Raw genomic sequence first — 18,710 nt, 5'->3', positions numbered from 1 at the left:
CAAGGAGGGAAGAGTATATGGAGAAAAAGAGAGAGGTTAAGAGAGTGGTGAAGCAATGTAAAAAGAGAGCAAATGAGAGAGTGGGTGAGATTTTTATCAACAAATTTTGTTGAAAATAAGAAAAAGTTTTGGAGTGAGATTAACAAGTTAAGAAAGCCTAGAGAACAAATGGGTTTGTCAGTTAAAAATAGGAGAGGAGAGTTATTAAATGGAGAGTTAGAGGTATTGGGAAGATGGAGGGAATATTTTGAGGAATTGTTAAATGTTGATGAAGATAGGGAAGCTGTGATTTCGTGTATAGGACAAGGAGGAATAACATCTTGTAGGAGTGAGGAAGAGCCAGTTGTGAGTGTGGGGGAAGTTCGTGAGGCAGTAGGTAAAATGAAAGGGGGTAAGGCAGCCGGGATTGATGGGATAAAGATAGAAATGTTAAAAGCAGGTGGGGATATAGTTCTGGAGTGGTTGGTGCAATTATTTAATAAATGTATGGAAGAGGGTAAGGTACTTCGGGATTGGCAGAGAGCATGCATAGTTCCTTTGTATAAAGGCAAAGGGGATAAAAGAGAGTGCAAAAATTATAGGGGGATAAGTCTGCTGAGTATACCTGGTAAAGTGTATGGTAGAGTTATTATTGAAAGAATTAAGAGTAAGACGGAGAATAGGATAGCAGATGAACAAGGAGGCTTTAGGAAAGGTAGGGGGTGTGTGGACCAGGTGTTTACAGTGAAACATATAAGTGAACAGTATTTAGATAAGGCTAAAGAGGTCTTTGTGGCATTTATGGATTTGGAAAAGGCGTATGACAAGGTGGATAGGGGGGCAATGTGGCAGATGTTGCAAGTGTATGGTGTAGGAGGTAGGTTACTGAAAGCAGTGAAGAGTTTTTACGAGGATAGTGAGGCTCAAGTTAGAGTATGTAGGAAAGAGGGAAATTTTTTCCCAGTAAAAGTAGGCCTTAGACAAGGATGTGTGATGTCACCGTGGTTGTTTAATATATTTATTGATGGGGTTGTAAGAGAAGTAAATGCGAGGGTCTTGGCAAGAGGCGTGGAGTTAAAAGATAAAGAATCACACACAAAGTGGGAGTTGTCACAGCTGCTCTTTGCTGATGACACTGTGCTCTTGGGAGATTCTGAAGAGAAGTTGCAGAGATTGGTGGATGAATTTGGTAGGGTGTGCAAAAGAAGAAAATTAAAGGTGAATACAGGAAAGAGTAAGGTTATGAGGATAACAAAAATATTAGGTGATGAAAGATTGAATATCAGATTGGAGGGAGAGAGTATGGAGGAGGTGAATGTATTCAGATATTTGGGAGTGGACGTGTCAGCGGATGGGTCTATGAAAGATGAGGTGAATCACAGAATTGATGAGGGGAAAAGAGTGAGTGGTGCACTTAGGAGTCTGTGGAGACAAAGAACTTTGTCCTTGGAGGCAAAGAGGGGAATGTATGAGAGTATAGTTTTACCAACGCTCTTATATGGGTGTGAGGCATGGGTGATGAATGTTGCAGCGAGGAGAAGGCTGGAGGCAGTGGAGATGTCATGTCTGAGGGCAATGTGTGGTGTGAATATAATGCAGAGAATTCGTAGTTTGGAAGTTAGGAGGAGGTGCGGGATTACCAAAACTGTTGTCCAGAGGGCTGAGGAAGGGTTGTTGAGGTGGTTCGGACATGTAGAGAGAATGGAGCGAAACAGAATGACTTCAAGAGTGTATCAGTCTGTAGTGGAAGGAAGGCGGGGTAGGGGTCGGGCTAGGAAAGGTTGGAGAGAGGGGGTAAAGGAGGTTTTGTGTGCAAGGGGCTTGGACTTCCAGCAGGCATGCGTGAGCGTGTTTGATAGGAGTGAATGGAGACAAATGGTTTTTAATACTTGACGTGCTGTTGGAGTGTGAGCAAAGTAACATTTATGAAGGGGTTCAGGGAAACCGGCAGGCCGGACTTGAGTCCTGGAGATGGGAAGTACAGTGCCTGCACTCTGAAGGAGGGGTGTTAATGTTGCAGTTTAAAAACTGTAGTGTAAAGCACCCTTGTGGCAAGACAGTGATGGAGTGAATGATGGTGAAAGTTTTTCTTTTTCGGGCCACCCTGCCTTGGTGGGAATCGGCCAGTGTGATAAAAAAAATTCTTGTATTTTGACTGCTAGGTGTTTACAGAAGTACAAGTGGTTTAACAAGAATCTTAATTTTGCAGTGGCCAAAGGGTTGTGGGAGTCTTCTTGTCAGAGACCAAGCAACACACAAGGCAATTCTTTCTCTCCTATAAATGATTGCTGATGGAAACGTCACAAGAAATGCATCTTAAGAGTAGTCACGAGTGGCTAAGAGTTAAACATCAATGAGTCCTCTCTCATCAAACAGAACAGGAATTCCTTATATAATTCAAGTGATTGAATGTACAGACTCGACAGCTATTTAGTAGTCATTTGTGCACAATCTTAAGCAAGGATGCGTTAAATGATCCGTGTGGATCAGTCAATGCAAGCACTGTCGAAGGCTTGATCCTCTCTTGATCACAACTTTAAGGGAGGTTACTTGATGTTGGTGAGGGACTCTTGATCTAAAGAATTGCACCTGTGCTCTGATTTCTTGACTAGATCCTGAGTGCCTTCCATTTCCCCTCAGGCGCTGCATGACTCTTACGGCTTTAGCACTCCCCGATGAATGTAATAATAGTCAAAAAATGTTATTTTTTATTAACACATCAGCCGTTTCCCACCAAAGCAAGGTGACCCGAAAAAGAAGAAACATTTCATCATCATCATCATTCACTCCATCACTATCTTGCCAGAGGCGCGCCTACTCGCCAGTTATAAAACTGTAATATATTAGCATCTCTCCTTCCGAGTGCAGGCATTGTACTTCCCACCTCCAGGACTGAAGTCCAGCTTGCTGATTTCCCTGAATTCCTTCATAAATTGTTACCCTGCTCACACTCTAATAATGATAATAATAATGTGACATCTTCCCACGACCCGGAAGTGTCCAGGTTCTAAGATATTGAATGTCAGAGCAGGAAGCGTCTCACTTGTGTTTACATTGCTGGGAACTATCTTGTTATTACTGCAGTGTCAACATTTACATCGTGCCTCAAGAAAATAGTGGATCGTTTTGTGATCAGAAAATAACCGAATCAGATACTCGCACGTCAGACACTTATGTATAACCTGAAAACGCACTTACTCAGGCGGACCTACAACATCACCTGACTGTAACAACTTCCATTTGTTATGTATTTAACAGAACGATTCATCCTAAATTAATGCAGTATAGTTAGACTCCAGTAAGTCAAAAGTTTTATATTACCATACCTTTTTTTTTTTTAGATTTCATGTCACTTTTTTTTTTGACTAAACATGAGAATATATGATATGATTGTTGCACTGGGTGGTGGGGATATGACTGTTGCACTGTTGATGGTCTGACGTAATTAGCCCAAGACTGATGGACTAATTACATCGACTTCAGACTGAGGGACTATTAACCTCATTCTCCTTCTGAACTTCACTATTCTTCTTTACACTGGACCGATGAAGCCACTATATGGCGAAACGTGTCCGCAATAAAGATACCCGAGTGTTGCACATGTGTCTTAATTTATCAATACCTTAGTCCCTAAAATAGTAATTAACAAACTATTGGCGGGTACACACAGAAATACACCTTTAAGTATGTGTACGCGGAAAGAGACTTCTCAGTGTATGTGGAGCGAGTGTTGGTGGCCTTCAACACTTTTATTTTCTTTGTTGAATCCAGCTGGTGCAGCCTCGTGATTTACATGTTGTGATAGGGAATTTATCAAGTAGAATGTTGAACATTATTTCAGTGTTAGTTGAGGCCATCAACTTTGTGGTGATGACGGTGTGAATGTTAGAGCATCGATGTTGTGGTGACAGTGTGAATGTTCGTTGGTCAGAGAATCAATGTTGTGGTGACGGTGTGAATGTTGGCCGGAGCATCAATGTTGTGGTAACGGTGTGAATGTTTGTTGGTCAGAGCAGCAGTGTTCTGGTGACTGTTGGTGTGACCCAGGAAGTCACTGAAACACAGGTCTGTTATACAGCCGCCTCGAGCAGCCTCCGCCTGTTCCATTCCAGGGACCGCGTTGTGAGGAATACGTCAGGATATCCCTCACAGTGGAGGTATCCGCTGTGAGGAATATCTCGGTGGATACCTTTACTGTGAGGAACGCACTGAGGTATCCCTCACAACTTGTCCAGGGCACAACAGAATTCCACGTTCTTATTCTGGGCATGAAGGAACTAGCGAGGGGAGGAGAGGGGCATGGGGGAGGGGAAGGTGTGAGGGGAGAATGATTGTTCCCTCTATGCCAATAAAACTTGGTTCGTTTGATTCTTTAGAGCAGCAGGAGCAACAAGAGCAGTAACAGCAGCAGCAGCAGCAGCAGCATATTGCCATAAAGGAAAATGTTGTGTTATGAGTCTTTGTGACAAGCAACACCCCTCCCTGTATGTATGTTGTGTCACCCCTCCCCGCCTCTCCTACTTCCCCTTATTGCCTCCTTTCCTCATCTTCCTCTTACTACCTCCTCCCCGCGCTTCCTTCCGTTTCCTTCTTATTCCCTCCCCTTCCTTGCCCTTTCTACAGTAGTGTGCATATTAATTGGGACAGTGATGAGATAAGACGTTTATATGGAAGAGTAATGTTTATTTGAAAAATATACGGCAGTGATATGACAGATAATTTATTTATTAAGAAATATGGTTACCATTTGCTTTTATAATCATTACTTCACGATTTGGCAGAGAATCGACCAATGTTGAACACTTTTAGCATGTTCTTCGTCGTGCTAACAGGTCCTAATAACAGCAGTTAGCTACTAAACTGTTGAACAGTCCTGCTTCTCGATCTTTCCTTTGCTTATTGCCGATAGGTTCTTAATTGGGTTGAGGTCAGGGGAGTTTCCAGGTCAATTTAGAACGTTTAACCCATTCTCTTCGAAGAACGTCACATTTTTCTGGAAGTGTGGCATGGAGCAAGATCCTGCTGGAAAATGCCTTCTCCATCTATATCCACAATGAGAGGCAAATGAGTTGCCAGGATTTCCGTGTATTTTTCAATTCATCGTTCCCTCAACAATAACAAGCCGTCCAGGGCCGTTAACAGTAAAACTACCCCAAAACATCTTAGGAGGGTGTTTTGGCGCTTGGTGAATGTGTCCATTCCAAAGAAGTTCGCCTTTGCTCCGCCTCACTACCATTGATCAAGGAGCCTTCGTCGAACAGTTGAAAAATCAACATTTAAGCTAACTGAAGCCAAATCTTTGTAGATCTTTGCTGGTTTTCTTGGGATCATTCACACTATTTTTTAGGATAGCCTTGTCAGCGTGAGGTGTTGTCTTGCATTTTCTTCCACATCTTCCTCGACGCAGCGCTCCACGATCACCAGTGTCATTAACTCCTCAGAATCCAACCAACAGTTGACTTTGCTAGACCAAAATTTTTGACGATCTGTCTGATACTCATATCAGCATGTTTTTTTAAGAACTACAATACTTGCACGCTTCCAAGGTGTAACATCAATCATGAATTTCACCAGTAATCATGAACTTAGAAGAATTTGGCGAAGTCACATTAACTTGTAGAAATAGCATACAGAACAACAACTGTTGTAGCACTGACGAGAGTCGCAGGGTAACACCACAACTGGATGGTTTCCAGAAATCAGTAGCAAACTCTTCTGAAAATAAAAACTCGTACTACATTAAGCCGGAGACTAAGACATATGAGATAATCACAAAATTTACTCCTGTCCCAATTAATTTACACAGTAACGTATCTTCTTTCTTTGCCTTCCATTTACTACCTCCTCCCCGCACCCCTTTCCCTTATTACCTCCTCCCCGCACCCCTTCCCCTTAGGGCCTCCTCCCCGCACCCCTTTCCCTTTTTACCTCCTCCCCTCATCCCTGCCCCTTATTACTTTCTCCCCCCCCTTCGCTTCCCCATACCCCTCTTTGTACTCTCACTTGATTGGTAAGGAGGGAAGGGGGGAAGTAGGTGTGACCAGGGGAAAGAGGATAATGGAGAAGTTACGATAATTAGGGGAGTGGCAGCATTATAATAATTGCCTTAGTAATTATGTAAGGAATGATTTAAATAAATTGACTTAGAGAGTATTGCTCTCTTAAGAGGAAATGTGAAATAAATCAGTGATCAATAAAATAACTTATCAGGAGAGATACAGGAGGAGAGACAGAATAAATCCATTATAAAGCGGGGGCGCCATGGACATTATAAGAGAGCACTTTGTCACCATCCGTGGTCCCAGACCTCAACCTGCTACCAACAGGTTTCACAGCAAAGGCAGAAACTCTCAAGACGAAACTGGACCAGTTCCCTGAGGATCAGTCGGGCTAAGATACTTCTGTAGGCCTTCGGGCAGCAGCAGCCTATTGGACCAAGCAGGCAAGATATATGTGTGGCCTGAGGCATGTGGTGGTGGTGGTGATGGGACAAGACGTTGCCTGCACCCGCCGGAAATTGTTGGCTGCTGGAATTGATGCAGGGAACAGGCCGTTAGTGGCGCCCTTCCTCGGCCCTCGTATTGGATTCCGATTCTTGGAGGGTGTAGGGGAGAGGGAGGAGAGGGTGAAGGGGTGTAAGAAGGAAAGGAGGGGAAGCAAGAAGGAAAGGAGAAGGAGCCGCCTGAGGATAACTCAAAGGACGAATAACAGAAGTCAGTGTAGTATCCTGTCCAAGGAGGTGACTGTGTGTACACTGTGACAGTGCGTGTGTGTACCATGTGATAATGTATGTGTGTACACTGACAGTGCGTGTGTGTACAATGTGATAGTATGTATTTGTACAGTGTGACAGTGTGTGTACAATGTGACAGTGTGTGTGTATAATGTGACAGTGTATGTGTGTACAATGTGACTGTGTGTGTGTGTGTACAATGTCACTGTGTGTGTGTGTACAATGTGATAGTGTGTGTGTGTACAATGTGACAGTGTGTGTGTGTACAATGTGACAATGTGTGTACAATGTGACTGTATGTGTGTACAATGTGATAGTGTGTGTATACCCTGTAGTAGTGTGTGTACTCCATGTATGACTGTAGCAGTGCACACGTGTACCGCATTCCATTGTCTGTTATTATTTTATATCACAAGGAAGCTCTCAACCCGTGAGGGTCATAAAGCAAAGAGAAAAGGGGAGCTAATCTGGCTTGATCCAAGGGAGGAGAGGTTAGTTCCAATTCCTTGGATCACGAACTTGAAGGGAGGATTGCCTGCGATACGATGTTGCCCTTGGTTGCGTCATACCTTCTCTTGAAGGTGTGTGTGTGTGTGTGTGTGTGTTTGTATTTATCGGTAGTCGAAGGTACGTGTCGATAGACACTTGGCTGGTTACTGTAGTTGCTTCTAATTTAATTTAGTTTTAGTTATATACTTTGTTCCACTAATTAAATAACCAGTTATACGCCAGGAAACATATGAAACAGACAAGTGTAAGCCAGAAAACATAGCAAATAATTATTTTAAAGTTAGAAAACATGTCAATATATGTAAGTTAGGAAATATGTTCCGCATATCTTAGGAAACGATGAGAAATGCTAGGAAGTTAATATGATCACATTACCTTCAAAACAATCTTCACACGACGTTTCGGTCCATAGTGACCTATTATGCAGCATCAGTATTATTTGATAATGTTTCAGAATGGACCTGAACCTCGTTTGAAGTTTTACCTGCAACTGGTGTGTTAGTGGTTAGTTGTTCTAGCCACGGCACTGGCACTTTTATTCTGAAATTAATGTCTTTTGTAACATTGTGAGTGTGTGTAGTGGTGTGTGTGTGTGTGTGTGTGTGTGTGTGTGTGTGTGTGTGTGTGTGTGTACTTACCTATTTGTGGTTGCAGGGGTCGATTCATAGCTCCTGGCCCCGCCTCTTCACTGATTGCTACTAGGTCCTTTCTCTCCCTGCTCCATGAGCTTTATCAAACCTCGCCTTAAAACTATGTATGGTTCCCACCTCCACTACGTCACTTTCTAGGCTATTCCACGGCCTGACTACTCTAGGATTGAAGAAATACTTCCTAACATCCCTTTGATTCATCTGAGTCTTCAACTTCCAATTGTGACCCCTTGTTTCTGTGTCCCATCTCTGGAACATCCCGTCTTTGTTCACCTTGTCTATTCCGCGCAGTATTTTATATGTCGTTATCATGTCTCCCCTGACCCTCCTGTCCTCCAGTGTCGTCAGGCCGATTTCCCTCAACCTTTCTTCGTAGAACAATCCCCTTAGCACTGGGACTAGTCTTGTTGCAAACCTTTGCACTTTCTCTAATTTCTTGACGTGCTTGACCAGGTGTGGATTCCAAACTGGTGCTGCATACTGCAGTGTGGGCCTGACGTAAATGGTATATAGAGTCTTGAACGATTCCTTACTGAGGTATCGGAACGCTATCCGTAGGTTTGCCAGACGCCCGTATGCTGCAGCAGTTATCTGATTGTAATAAAGTTGGTAGAATTACCGACAATATGTAAAGTAAAAGGACACAAGTGCAACTAATGTTACAGTTATCTGATTGATGTGCGCCTCAGGAGATGTGCTTGGTGTTATACTCACCCCCAGATCTTTTTCCTTGAGTGAGGTTTGCAGTCTTTGGCCATCTAGACTATATTGTATCTGCGGTCTTCTTTGCCCTTCCCAAAACTTCATGACTTTGCATTTGGCAGGGTTAAACTCAAGAAGCCAGTTGCTGGATCAGGCTTGTAGCCTGTCCAGGTCTCTTTTTAGGCCTGCCTGATCCTCGTCCGATTTGATTCTTCTCATTAACTTCACATCATCTGCAAACAAGGACACTTCTGAGTCTGTCCCTTCCGTTATGTCATTCACATATACCAAAAACACCACAGGTCCTAGGACTGACCCCTGTGGAACCCCGCTTGTCACAGGTGTGTGTGTGTGTGTGTGTGTGTGTGTGTGTGTGTGTGTGTGTGTGTGTGTGTGTGTGGATGTCTGTGGTGTGTGTCTGTGGATGTCTGTGGTGTGTGTATGTCTGTCTGTTTGTGTGTGTGTGTGTGTGTGTGTGTGTGTGTCTGTCTGTCTGTCTGTCTGTGTCTGTCATTCGTGATGTTAGTGTTGTTATGGAGTATGGCCACTGTGTGAGGTCGCCCTTGTGTTGCAGGGTGATGAACAGTGGACACAGAGAGCCTGACCCAGACGCTATCAAGATGTTCGTGGGCCAGATCCCTCGCTCCATGGACGAGAACGACCTCCGTAAGATGTTTGAGGAGTACGGTGAAGTCTACCAAATCAACGTGCTCAGAGACAAGGTCACCGGCCAGAGCAAAGGTACTTAAACTCATAGTAGTTTGTCATTTTTCTGTAACAGTTGGGCACTATTGCCTCTCACATCCATCATTCGAGTCTAGTCTGTGGTGAACACAGGTCACTACTCAGTAAAGTTTTAAACTGCCACATCACATGTCACATGTAGTAGTGGTTGGCACCTCCTTGTTGGTGGTCACTGACTGGCACTAACAACCTTCGGTGCCTACACAAGCTGTAGTTACAAGGCGCAAATGGAGTTAATAGGTTGGTATACACAGCATCCTTCCGGGGAGGTACCACCGTCCTACCAACCTACCTGGAGGTCATTCTGAGGGTCAACGCCCCCGCGGCCCAGTCTTTGACTAGGCCTCTCACCACTTTCAAACTGAAATTTATTAAATATTTGGCAGTTTGGCAACCTTGCTTGCTTTTACTTAGTATCCTAAACACACAAAAGATGACAGGTAAGTCTTGAAAATCCTTGTATATTCAGCAAGACGGCAGGTAAATCGTACAACATCGATCTTCCATTCAGTAAGACCACAGGTAAGTCTTATAAACTGCTACTTATATTCACTGAGATGGAAGGTAAATCTTAGACTTCTTACATTCAGTAAGTCTTACAAATTACATAACTTTGTTTCCGAAAAGTTATATTTTCCATAATATTTTCTTTTCCATTTAAGAGACCAGACCTTAGACCGAGCCTCGACGTCGATGATCCCGGGACCACTAACATAGTCTTCATTTCTGCCAGAATCTTCAATAGACATTATATACATGTCGTGCCGAATAGGTTAAAATTGGTCAGTTAGCAAGAACTCGTTTAAAATTAAGTCCTTTCTAAAATTTTCTCTTATACGTTTAAAGATATATTTTTTTCATGTATGTTAATGTAAAATTTATAATTTTGTACCAAAAGAACCTTAGAAAACTTATTGCTAATTGGCCAGTTTTACCTATTCGGCACGACATACATACACAAAACAACCACAAGGGGAGAAATGAGGAGGAGGTCCCACCAAATTCGCTAAATGATATTCAGTCTTTGTGTTGTTCTTTTCTCTTTCTGTGGTATGTAGTATTCATTATTTTTTTCGTGTGTGTGTGTGTGTGTGTGTGTGTGTGTGTGTGTGTGTGTGTGTGTGTGTGTGTGTACTCACCTATTTGTGGCTGCAGGGGTCGATTCATAGCTCCTGGCCCCGCCTCTTCGCTGATTGCTACTAGGTCCTCTCTCTCCCTGACCCATGAGCTTTATCATACCTCGCCTTAAAACTATGTATGGTTCCCGCCTCCTCTACGTCACTTTCTAGGCTATTCCACGGCCTGACTACTCTATGACTGAAGAAATACTTCCTAACATCCCTTTGGTTCATCTGAGTCTTCAACTTCCAATTGTGACCTCTTGTGTCTGTGTCCCATCTCTGGAACATCCCGTCTTTGTCCACCTTGTCTATTCTGTGCAGTATTTTATATGTCGTTATCATGTCTCCCCTGATCCTCCTGTCCTCCAGTGTCGTCAGGCCGATTTCCCTCAATCTTTCTTCGTAGGACAATCCCCGTAGCTCTGGGACTAGTCTCGTTGCAAACCTTTGCACTTTCTCTAATTTCTTGACGTGCTTGACAAGGTGTGGATTCCAAACTGGTGCTGCATACTCCAGTATGGGCCTGACGTAAATGGTATACAGAGTCTTGAACGAATCCTTACTGAGGTATCGGAACGCTCTCCGTAGGTTTGCCAGACGCCCGTATGCTGCAGCAGTTATCTGATTGATGTGCACCTCAGGAGATATGCTCGGTGTTATACTCGCTCCCAGATCTTTTTCCTTGAGTGAGGTTTGCAGCCTTTGGCCATCTAAACTATATTGTGTCTGCGGTCTTCTTTGGCCTTCCCCAATCTTCATGGCTTTGCATTTGGCAGGGTTAAACTCAAGGAGCCAGTTGCTTGACCAGGCTTGTAGCCTGTCCAGGTCTCTTTGTAGTCCTGCCTGATCATCATCCGATTTGATTCTTCTCATTAACTTCACATCATCTGCAAACAAGGACACTTCTGAGTCTATCCCTTCCGTTATGTCAGTCACATATACCAAGAACAGCACAGGTCCTAGGGCTGACCCCTGTGGAACCCCGCTTGTCACAGGCGCCCACTCTAACACCTCGTCATGCACCATGACTCGTTGTTGCCTCCATGTCAGGTATTCTCTGATCCATTGCAGTGCCTTTCCTGTTATGTGTGCCTGATCCTCTAGCTTTTGCAGTAACCTCTTGCGAGGAACTGTGTTGAAGGCCTTCTTGCAGTCCAAAAAAATGTAGTCGATCCACCCCTCTCTCTTGTCTTACTTCTGTCACCTTGTCATAAAACTCCAGTAGGTTTGTGACACAGGATTTTCCTTCCCTGAAATCGTGCTGGTTGTCAATTATACACTTGTTTCTTTCCAGGTGCTCCACCACTCTCCTCCTGATGATCTTCTCCATGACCTTGCATGCTATACATGTTAGTGATACAGGTCTGTAGTTTAGTGCCTCGTGTCTGTCTCCCTTTTTAAAAATTGGGACTACATTTGCCATCTTCCATACCTCAGGGAGTTGCCCAGTTTCAGTTGATGTGTTGAAGATCTTTGTTAATGGCGCACACAGTATCTCTGCTCCCTCTTTAAGGACCCACGCAGAGATGTTGTCTGGTCCCACCGCCTTTGAGGTGTCAAGTTCGCATAGCAGCTTCTTCACCTCCTCCTTGGTTATATATACCTCATCCAGCACTTGCTGGTGTACCCCCCTGTTCTGATTTCCTGGAGTCCTACTGGTTTCCACTGTAAATACTTCTTTAAATCTCGTGTTGAGCTCCTGACATACCTCTCGGTCGTTTCTTGTGAACTCCCCATCACCCTTCCTCAGTCTGATTACCTGGTCCTTGACTGTTGTTTTCCTCCTGATGTGGCTATACAACAGCTTCAGGTCAGACTTGACTTTCGATGCTATGTCATTTTCATATTGTTGCTGAGCCTCCCTTCTTATCTGTGCATATTCGTTTCTGGCTCTTCGGCTAATCTCTTTATTTTCCTGAGTTCTCTGTCTTCTGTACCTTTTCCATTCTCTAGCACACCTAGTTTTTGCCTCCCTACACCTTTGGGTGAACCAAGGACTCGTTCTGTTCTTCCCATTATTTCTGTTTCCCTTGGGAACAAACCTTTCCTCTGCCTCCTTGCATTTTGTTGCCACATAGTCCATCATTTCTTGTACTGGTTTTCCTGTCAGTTCCCTTTCCCACTGAATGTCTTGCAGGAAGTTCCTCATGCCTGAGTAGTTCCCCCTTTTGTAGTTTGGTTTTTCCCAACCTATTCCTGCTACTCTCTCCACTTGAAGCTCAACTATGTAGTTGAAGCACAGAACCACATGATCACTAGCTCCCAGGGGCCTTTCATACAGGATATCCTTGATGTCCAAACCACTCAAGGTGAATACAAGGTCCAGTCTTGCTGGTTCATCCTCTCCTCTCTCTGGTAGTGTGTCTAACATGTTGATGCATGAGGTTTTCCAGTACCACAGCCATCATCTTGGCTCTCCATGTTTTGGGACCCTCATGGGGCTCCAGGTTTTCCCAGTCAATCTCCTTGTGATTGAAATCACCCATAGCTAGTAACTTTGCTCCCCCCATGTGTGCTCTCCTGGCCACCTCGGCTGGTGTGTCGACCATTGCTCTGTTGCTCTCATCGTATTCTTCTCTTGGCCTCCTGCAGTTTTGTGGTGGGTTGTACATTAATGCAATTATCACCTTATGTCCCTCAGACTGGATTGCTCCTACTAAGTAGTCCCTTTCGCCCGTGCCATCCATTCCTTCCATTTTCTCAAAACCCCACTGGTTTTTAATGAGCAGTGCAACTCCTCCTCCCCCTCTCCCCCCTCTGTCTTTCCTGAGGATTTGGTATCCGGATGGAAAGATTGAATCTGTTATTATTCTGGTGAGTTTTGTTTCTGTGAATGCTATTATGTCTGGGGATGTCTCCTTGATTCTTTCATGCCACTCCTCATACTTATTTGTTATTCCATCTGCATTTGTATACCACACCTTCAACTTCTTTTCTAAGACTGTGGTCTGGGAGGTATATTGGGGTTGGGGAAGTGGGAGACCTGATAAAGAACTATGGGTGGTTGCTGTGGGGGTGGAGTTTGTAATGCAGTGGGTGGGGGCATTGGATATGGCATGGGTGTTTTGGTTTAGAGTGTTTGGTTGCACTGGGGTTGACCTGGTTGGGGGGCTTCTATAGGAAGTTGTGAGGGAGGCTGTATTTGATCTTCTTCCTGGGTCTGGGATCTCCTGTCTGTCTTCTCCATCTCCTCTCTTTCCTCCTTTCACCCTTGTACCATCTCTCTGTTTCTGCCTTTCTTCTTGTGTTCTGTCGCGGTCGAGATATGCCTTCCTGTATGCGGGCATGTCCCTTAATCGTGCTTTCTCCTGCAGGATCCTGTTCCGAGTCGATTCTGCCTTGAAGGTCACTTTCACTGGCCGGGTTCTTTTTTTTACATTATTATTATAATAAAAAAGAAGCGCTAAGCCACAAGGGCTATACAGCGCTGTCTTTTTTTTTTTACAACCCCCCCTATTCTCCGAAAATTTTCCAGCTGGGTCATGTCTTCTCCTATTGCTTTTATGATGCTTTCAATTACTTTTTTTTCCCCTTGTTTTCTTGCTTCATATGTTTCACCTTCAACTTCCTGGAGCCCATACACAAAGACTGACATCACCCTTTCATTCTCCCACTGCATATCCTTGTGTATCCACTCATTCGATTTAGTTTCCTCCATTGCAGCTTTCCTTTCTTCAGTTTCACTAGCTAATGTACTTGGGCTCAGTGGCCTGTCATTTTCCCTTCTCAGCTTTCCCTGGGCTCTGCTGTGCTCTGTTAGGGCCTCCACATATAGCTTAGCTCTTTCATTTACTACAGTCTCCTCTGATAGAGCTTCTACATGCAGTTTTGCTCCTTTCCCTACAGTCCCCTTATTTGTGGCTGAGGTAGCAGTCTCTGATGTCAATCCCAAAATGTTCTTTAGGCTGTTTCAGATTTTTCAGTTCCTCTTCTAAACTCTGTATCCTAGTCTCTGCTGCTTTGACTTGCACCTCCCACTTCTTGCTTTCCATATCTGTCCTCTCTTCCATTCTCATGCTAAGTTCTTCTAGTTTCTTTTCCCATTCATGTTCCCTTTTTATCAGCTCTGCTGCCCAATCTTCCTTTGCAGACTCCTCCTCCTGTCCCTTGGTTTTCCTTCTTGCTCTCTGGCAACCCATTTTTTGTTTTATTTTGATTGCCTCAGAGTGGGAAACCTATGTAATTCTGTGTGTTAGGTTACTAGTGTGTTTGTCAGAGTGTGGGGGGAAGGTAGAGGAGGAACTGTGGCTATGTGGGAGAGGGGTGGGGAGGGGGATTCAGGGGGGAATATGGGGAGTGGGAAGTAGGGAGAAGCAAGTGGATGAATAGGAGAGGGAGAGGGGGAAGGAGGAAGAGGAAGAGGTGGGGAGGGGGAGGGTGAAAGAGGGAGGGGTGGGATCAGGGGAAGGAGTGAGATGTTGGTGCGGGAGGGGGGGAGTGTATGAGTCTGGATGTATGTGTGTGTGTATGTGTATATATATGTGTGTGTGTGTGTGTGTGTGTGTGTGTGTGTGAGTAATTATGTGTGGGTTTATTATGTGTCTGAAAAGTAGGTGAATTGTGCATTGGAGTGTAATGTGGAGCCTCAGTGGTGGCTTGACTGACCACAACCTCTTGTGACCTGACCCCCACCCTCCTGGGACTTGACCTGCACCTACTTACAATGTTGCCCTTTATGCTTGTCCTGCCACCTAGCTTATAGTAACTTACCTTGTTCCATAGATTACCAATTGCTATTCCTTATTGAATACTTGAGTGCCTATTCTTTATCGTGCTATGAGAGATGACCATTCACAATCAGCTTGGCGGTTAATTGGAACCTGGAACCCCACACCCATACAACCACTCATAGGCGATTACAGTACTTGCAATGCAGCTGTAGCAGCCTGTAGTTTGTCCAGCTCGATGAGACGTCCTGGCGTAGATCCACCTCAATTTCTTCTCGTTATATAATGTACCCTATTCACTGTATTTCTCTCACTGGTCACACGATTGTTTCACTTTATCTTTCTTGGGTGACACATGGGAGCGTCGCCTGCCCTGCCCGCTCTGACTGCGCACCACGTTTTACTTTCTAGATCACTTACAAAATTGCGGCTCTCTGTACACTTAATTGGCTCAGGCAGATTATAAATCGCTTCAAGGAATTGTTCACTACCCTAGCACACTTGGCTACCCTTCAGATCACTTGGGTAGCCCTCGAAAACACTTATATTCGCGGAGCACGGAAGGCATGACTCGCGCACGCACTGACAAGAATGTGTGCGCGCGCGCGCGCGCGTTAATCTCATCCTTTTACCGTAATAAATCTCATTTTTTTACCTTGATATAGACAATCTCATAAAAGATAATCTTATCTTTTACCTTGATAATTATGTCTGGTTGTATTCTTAACGGAAACGGCCATACTGCAGACCTAACAGGTTTATAACGGGAAGATTTGGTGGTCGGGCCATGTGTTGGAGGCGGTGACACTTGTGTGAGAATTGTAGCTACAATGTAATCCCTTCAGTGTAGGAAGTGTAGCTACAATGTAATCCCTTCAGTGTATCTACAGTGTAATCCCTTCAGTGTAGGAAGTGTATCTACAGTGTAATCCCTCCAGTGTGATAACTGTTTCTACTCTTAATTCATTCAGGTGGTAAGTGTGACACTTCCTGTGACTGATATCAATTACGTTTGAACTTTAAGTTTGCAAAACACTTTTATTTTACATCAATATAGACCACTGATGGGTTGGTTAAAATAAACGTGAGAATGTTTTGTATCATTGTCTGGGCAGTATGATGGTTGTGGTGACCAGATGTATTACTTGCCTCTCGCACACAGCATGACACAGTATGTACCTGGTCTCACTGACCACCCAGTATGTACCTGTTCACACAGCATCACACAGTATGTACCTGGTCTCACTGACCACCCAGTATGTACCTGTTCACACAGCATCACACAGTATGTACCTGGTCTCACTGACCACCCAGTATGTACCTGTTCACACAGCATCACACAGTATGTACCTGGTCTCACTGACCACCCAGTATGTACCTGTTCACACAGCATCACACAGTATGTACCTGGTCTCACTGACCACCCAGTATGTACCTGTTCACACAGCATCACACAGTATGTACCTGGTCTCACTGACCACCCAGTATGTACCTGTTCACACAGCATCACACAGTATGTACCTACATATAACACCAATACACGACCACCTGCTTACAGGCACAGGTATACTTGACCACACACACACACACACACACACACACACACATTATTATTATAATCAAAAAGAAGCGCTAAGCCACAAGGGCTATACAGCACACACACACACACACACACACACACACTATATTCAGCATTACATTACTGAAGTTACTGTAGTGTTAAGCTCTACGAGTTTTGATTAACCTGTAACAGTGTGTACATACATGCTCTTTGATCCTCACTCCCTCATACTATTAATAAATAGTTCTGCACTCTCTTTTACAAGAATGAATCACTCGGTAATAAATGTCAACGTTTTTGTAACTAGTTTTCCAGTCATGGTTTTACTTTGATTATAGAAAATAAATAAATGAAAAATTAAAATCTAACTTTATATTTGTGTGCAGTGTGATGGTACTGTGACTTAATGTATTATGATGGTACTGTGATTTAATGTAATGTGATGGTACTGTGACAATGTAGTGTTGGCACTGTGGCAATACATCTGGTGTTGGCACTGTACCGTTTTGTTACAGTGATTGTGTTGTGTTGCCACAGTGACATTGTATTATGTTGGCACGGTGACATGTAGCAGCTTCCGACACTAGGTGCCAAATGGCACTGCTACTTCATCAACACCAGGCGTTTGACTGCATGTTTTGTTTGGCTGTGTGTGTGTGTGTGTGTGTGTGTGTGTGTGTGTGTGTGTGTGTGTGTGTGTGTGTGTGTGTGTGTGTGTGTGTGTGTGTGTGCATGTGTCCTTGTGCGCGAGTATTTACTCGCAGTGTCGTACGTACTTAGTTATTTTGCGAACGGTCGAATCTCGGCTCAGGCCCCGCCTCTTAGATTACAATCTCTGGTATTATTGGTTTCTGGCCTTGTGGGGCTCCATCATACCTACTCTTGAAACTGGGTATTGAGTTTGCCTCTACTACTACGCCATCTAGCTCATTTCTTTTATTTACCACCCCCGAGACTGTCAGTTTTATTTTTTGCCTGTCTCGTCTATCTTTAATTTCCATCTGTGCCCTCGTCTCTGTCTCTCATTTCAAAGTTTCTGTCCCTATCTGCTCCGTCAAAACCTCAAGAGTATCTTGTACGTCGTAATCATGTCTCCAATAATCCTTGTTTCTTCTAAACTCACAAGGTTTAGTTCCTTTAGTTTTTTTTCATAACTTATTTCCCTCGGCTCTAGGACTCGCCTTATTGCGAACTTCTGGATCGTTTCTAGTTTTTCGTGCATACTTATAAGGTGGGGGTTCCATGCTGGTGCTGCATGCTCCATGACAGGCCTAACATACGTATGTCGCACGGAGATTCCTAAAATATTTTTTATTGAGGTTTCCGAAGGCAATTTTGAGATTGGCTATTCTCGTATATGCCACACATGTAATATGATTTATGTGAACCGCCTAGCAATATGTTGGGTGTGATGTTCACTCCAGCATCCTCCTCCTTGAGCGATAATTGCGGTTTCTCGCCTCTGAAACTGATATCTGGTTTTATATATATATATATATATATATATATATATATATATATATATATATATATATATATATGTCTTAGCGTGCCTAACGTGTCATATTTGCACACTATCATAGTTTATTGGTGTGAGAGATCCGAGGAAATGTGAAATAACCTTAGTGAAAAGCAAGCGCGTCATGGTACATTAAGAAACATTATCAATATCCTTGGCTCAAGACTATTCAGTCTACTACCAGCAGGTAGTAGACAAGTTCTAAATGTTGGACAGGGCAATAACCATGCCACATATAAACTAAATAATGTAGATCTTAATATTACGGATTGCGAAAAAGATTTAGAAGTTCTGATTAGCAGTAATCTGAAACCAAGACAACAGTGCATAAGTGTTCTCAATAAAGCTAACGGAATCCTTGGCTTCATATCAAGAAGCATAAATAATAGGAGTCCTCAGGTTGTTCTTCAACTCTATACATCATTGGTTAGGCCTCATTTAGATTATGCTGCACAGTTTTGGTCACCGTATTACAGAATGGATATAAATGCTCTGGAAAATGTACAAAGGATGACAAAGTTGAT

General features: G+C 43.7%; 1 protein-coding gene across 21 annotated transcripts in view; it reads left to right on the top strand.

The window, feature by feature from the left end:
* The window catches only part of bru1 (bruno 1), a 507,347-nt gene that overhangs the window by 349,086 nt on the left and 139,551 nt on the right, over window positions 1-18,710 (top strand). For 18 of the 21 annotated variants that reach the window (XM_070087290.1, XM_070087297.1, XM_070087296.1 and 15 more), the window contains one exon: window positions 9,149-9,315. In XM_070087290.1, the coding sequence (XP_069943391.1) occupies window positions 9,149-9,315 (167 nt within the window). The remainder of the gene's footprint in view (window positions 1-9,148; window positions 9,316-18,710) is intronic. The other 3 variants (XM_070087294.1, XM_070087292.1, XM_070087307.1) reach the window with 1 other exon arrangement.

This window comes from Cherax quadricarinatus, chromosome 21 (genome assembly GCF_038502225.1).
Source record: "Cherax quadricarinatus isolate ZL_2023a chromosome 21, ASM3850222v1, whole genome shotgun sequence".
Taxonomy (NCBI): Eukaryota; Metazoa; Arthropoda; class Malacostraca; order Decapoda; family Parastacidae; genus Cherax; species Cherax quadricarinatus.
The sequence above is the reverse complement of the archived record's forward strand: the minus strand, read 5'-3'. Positions and strand labels throughout refer to the sequence as shown.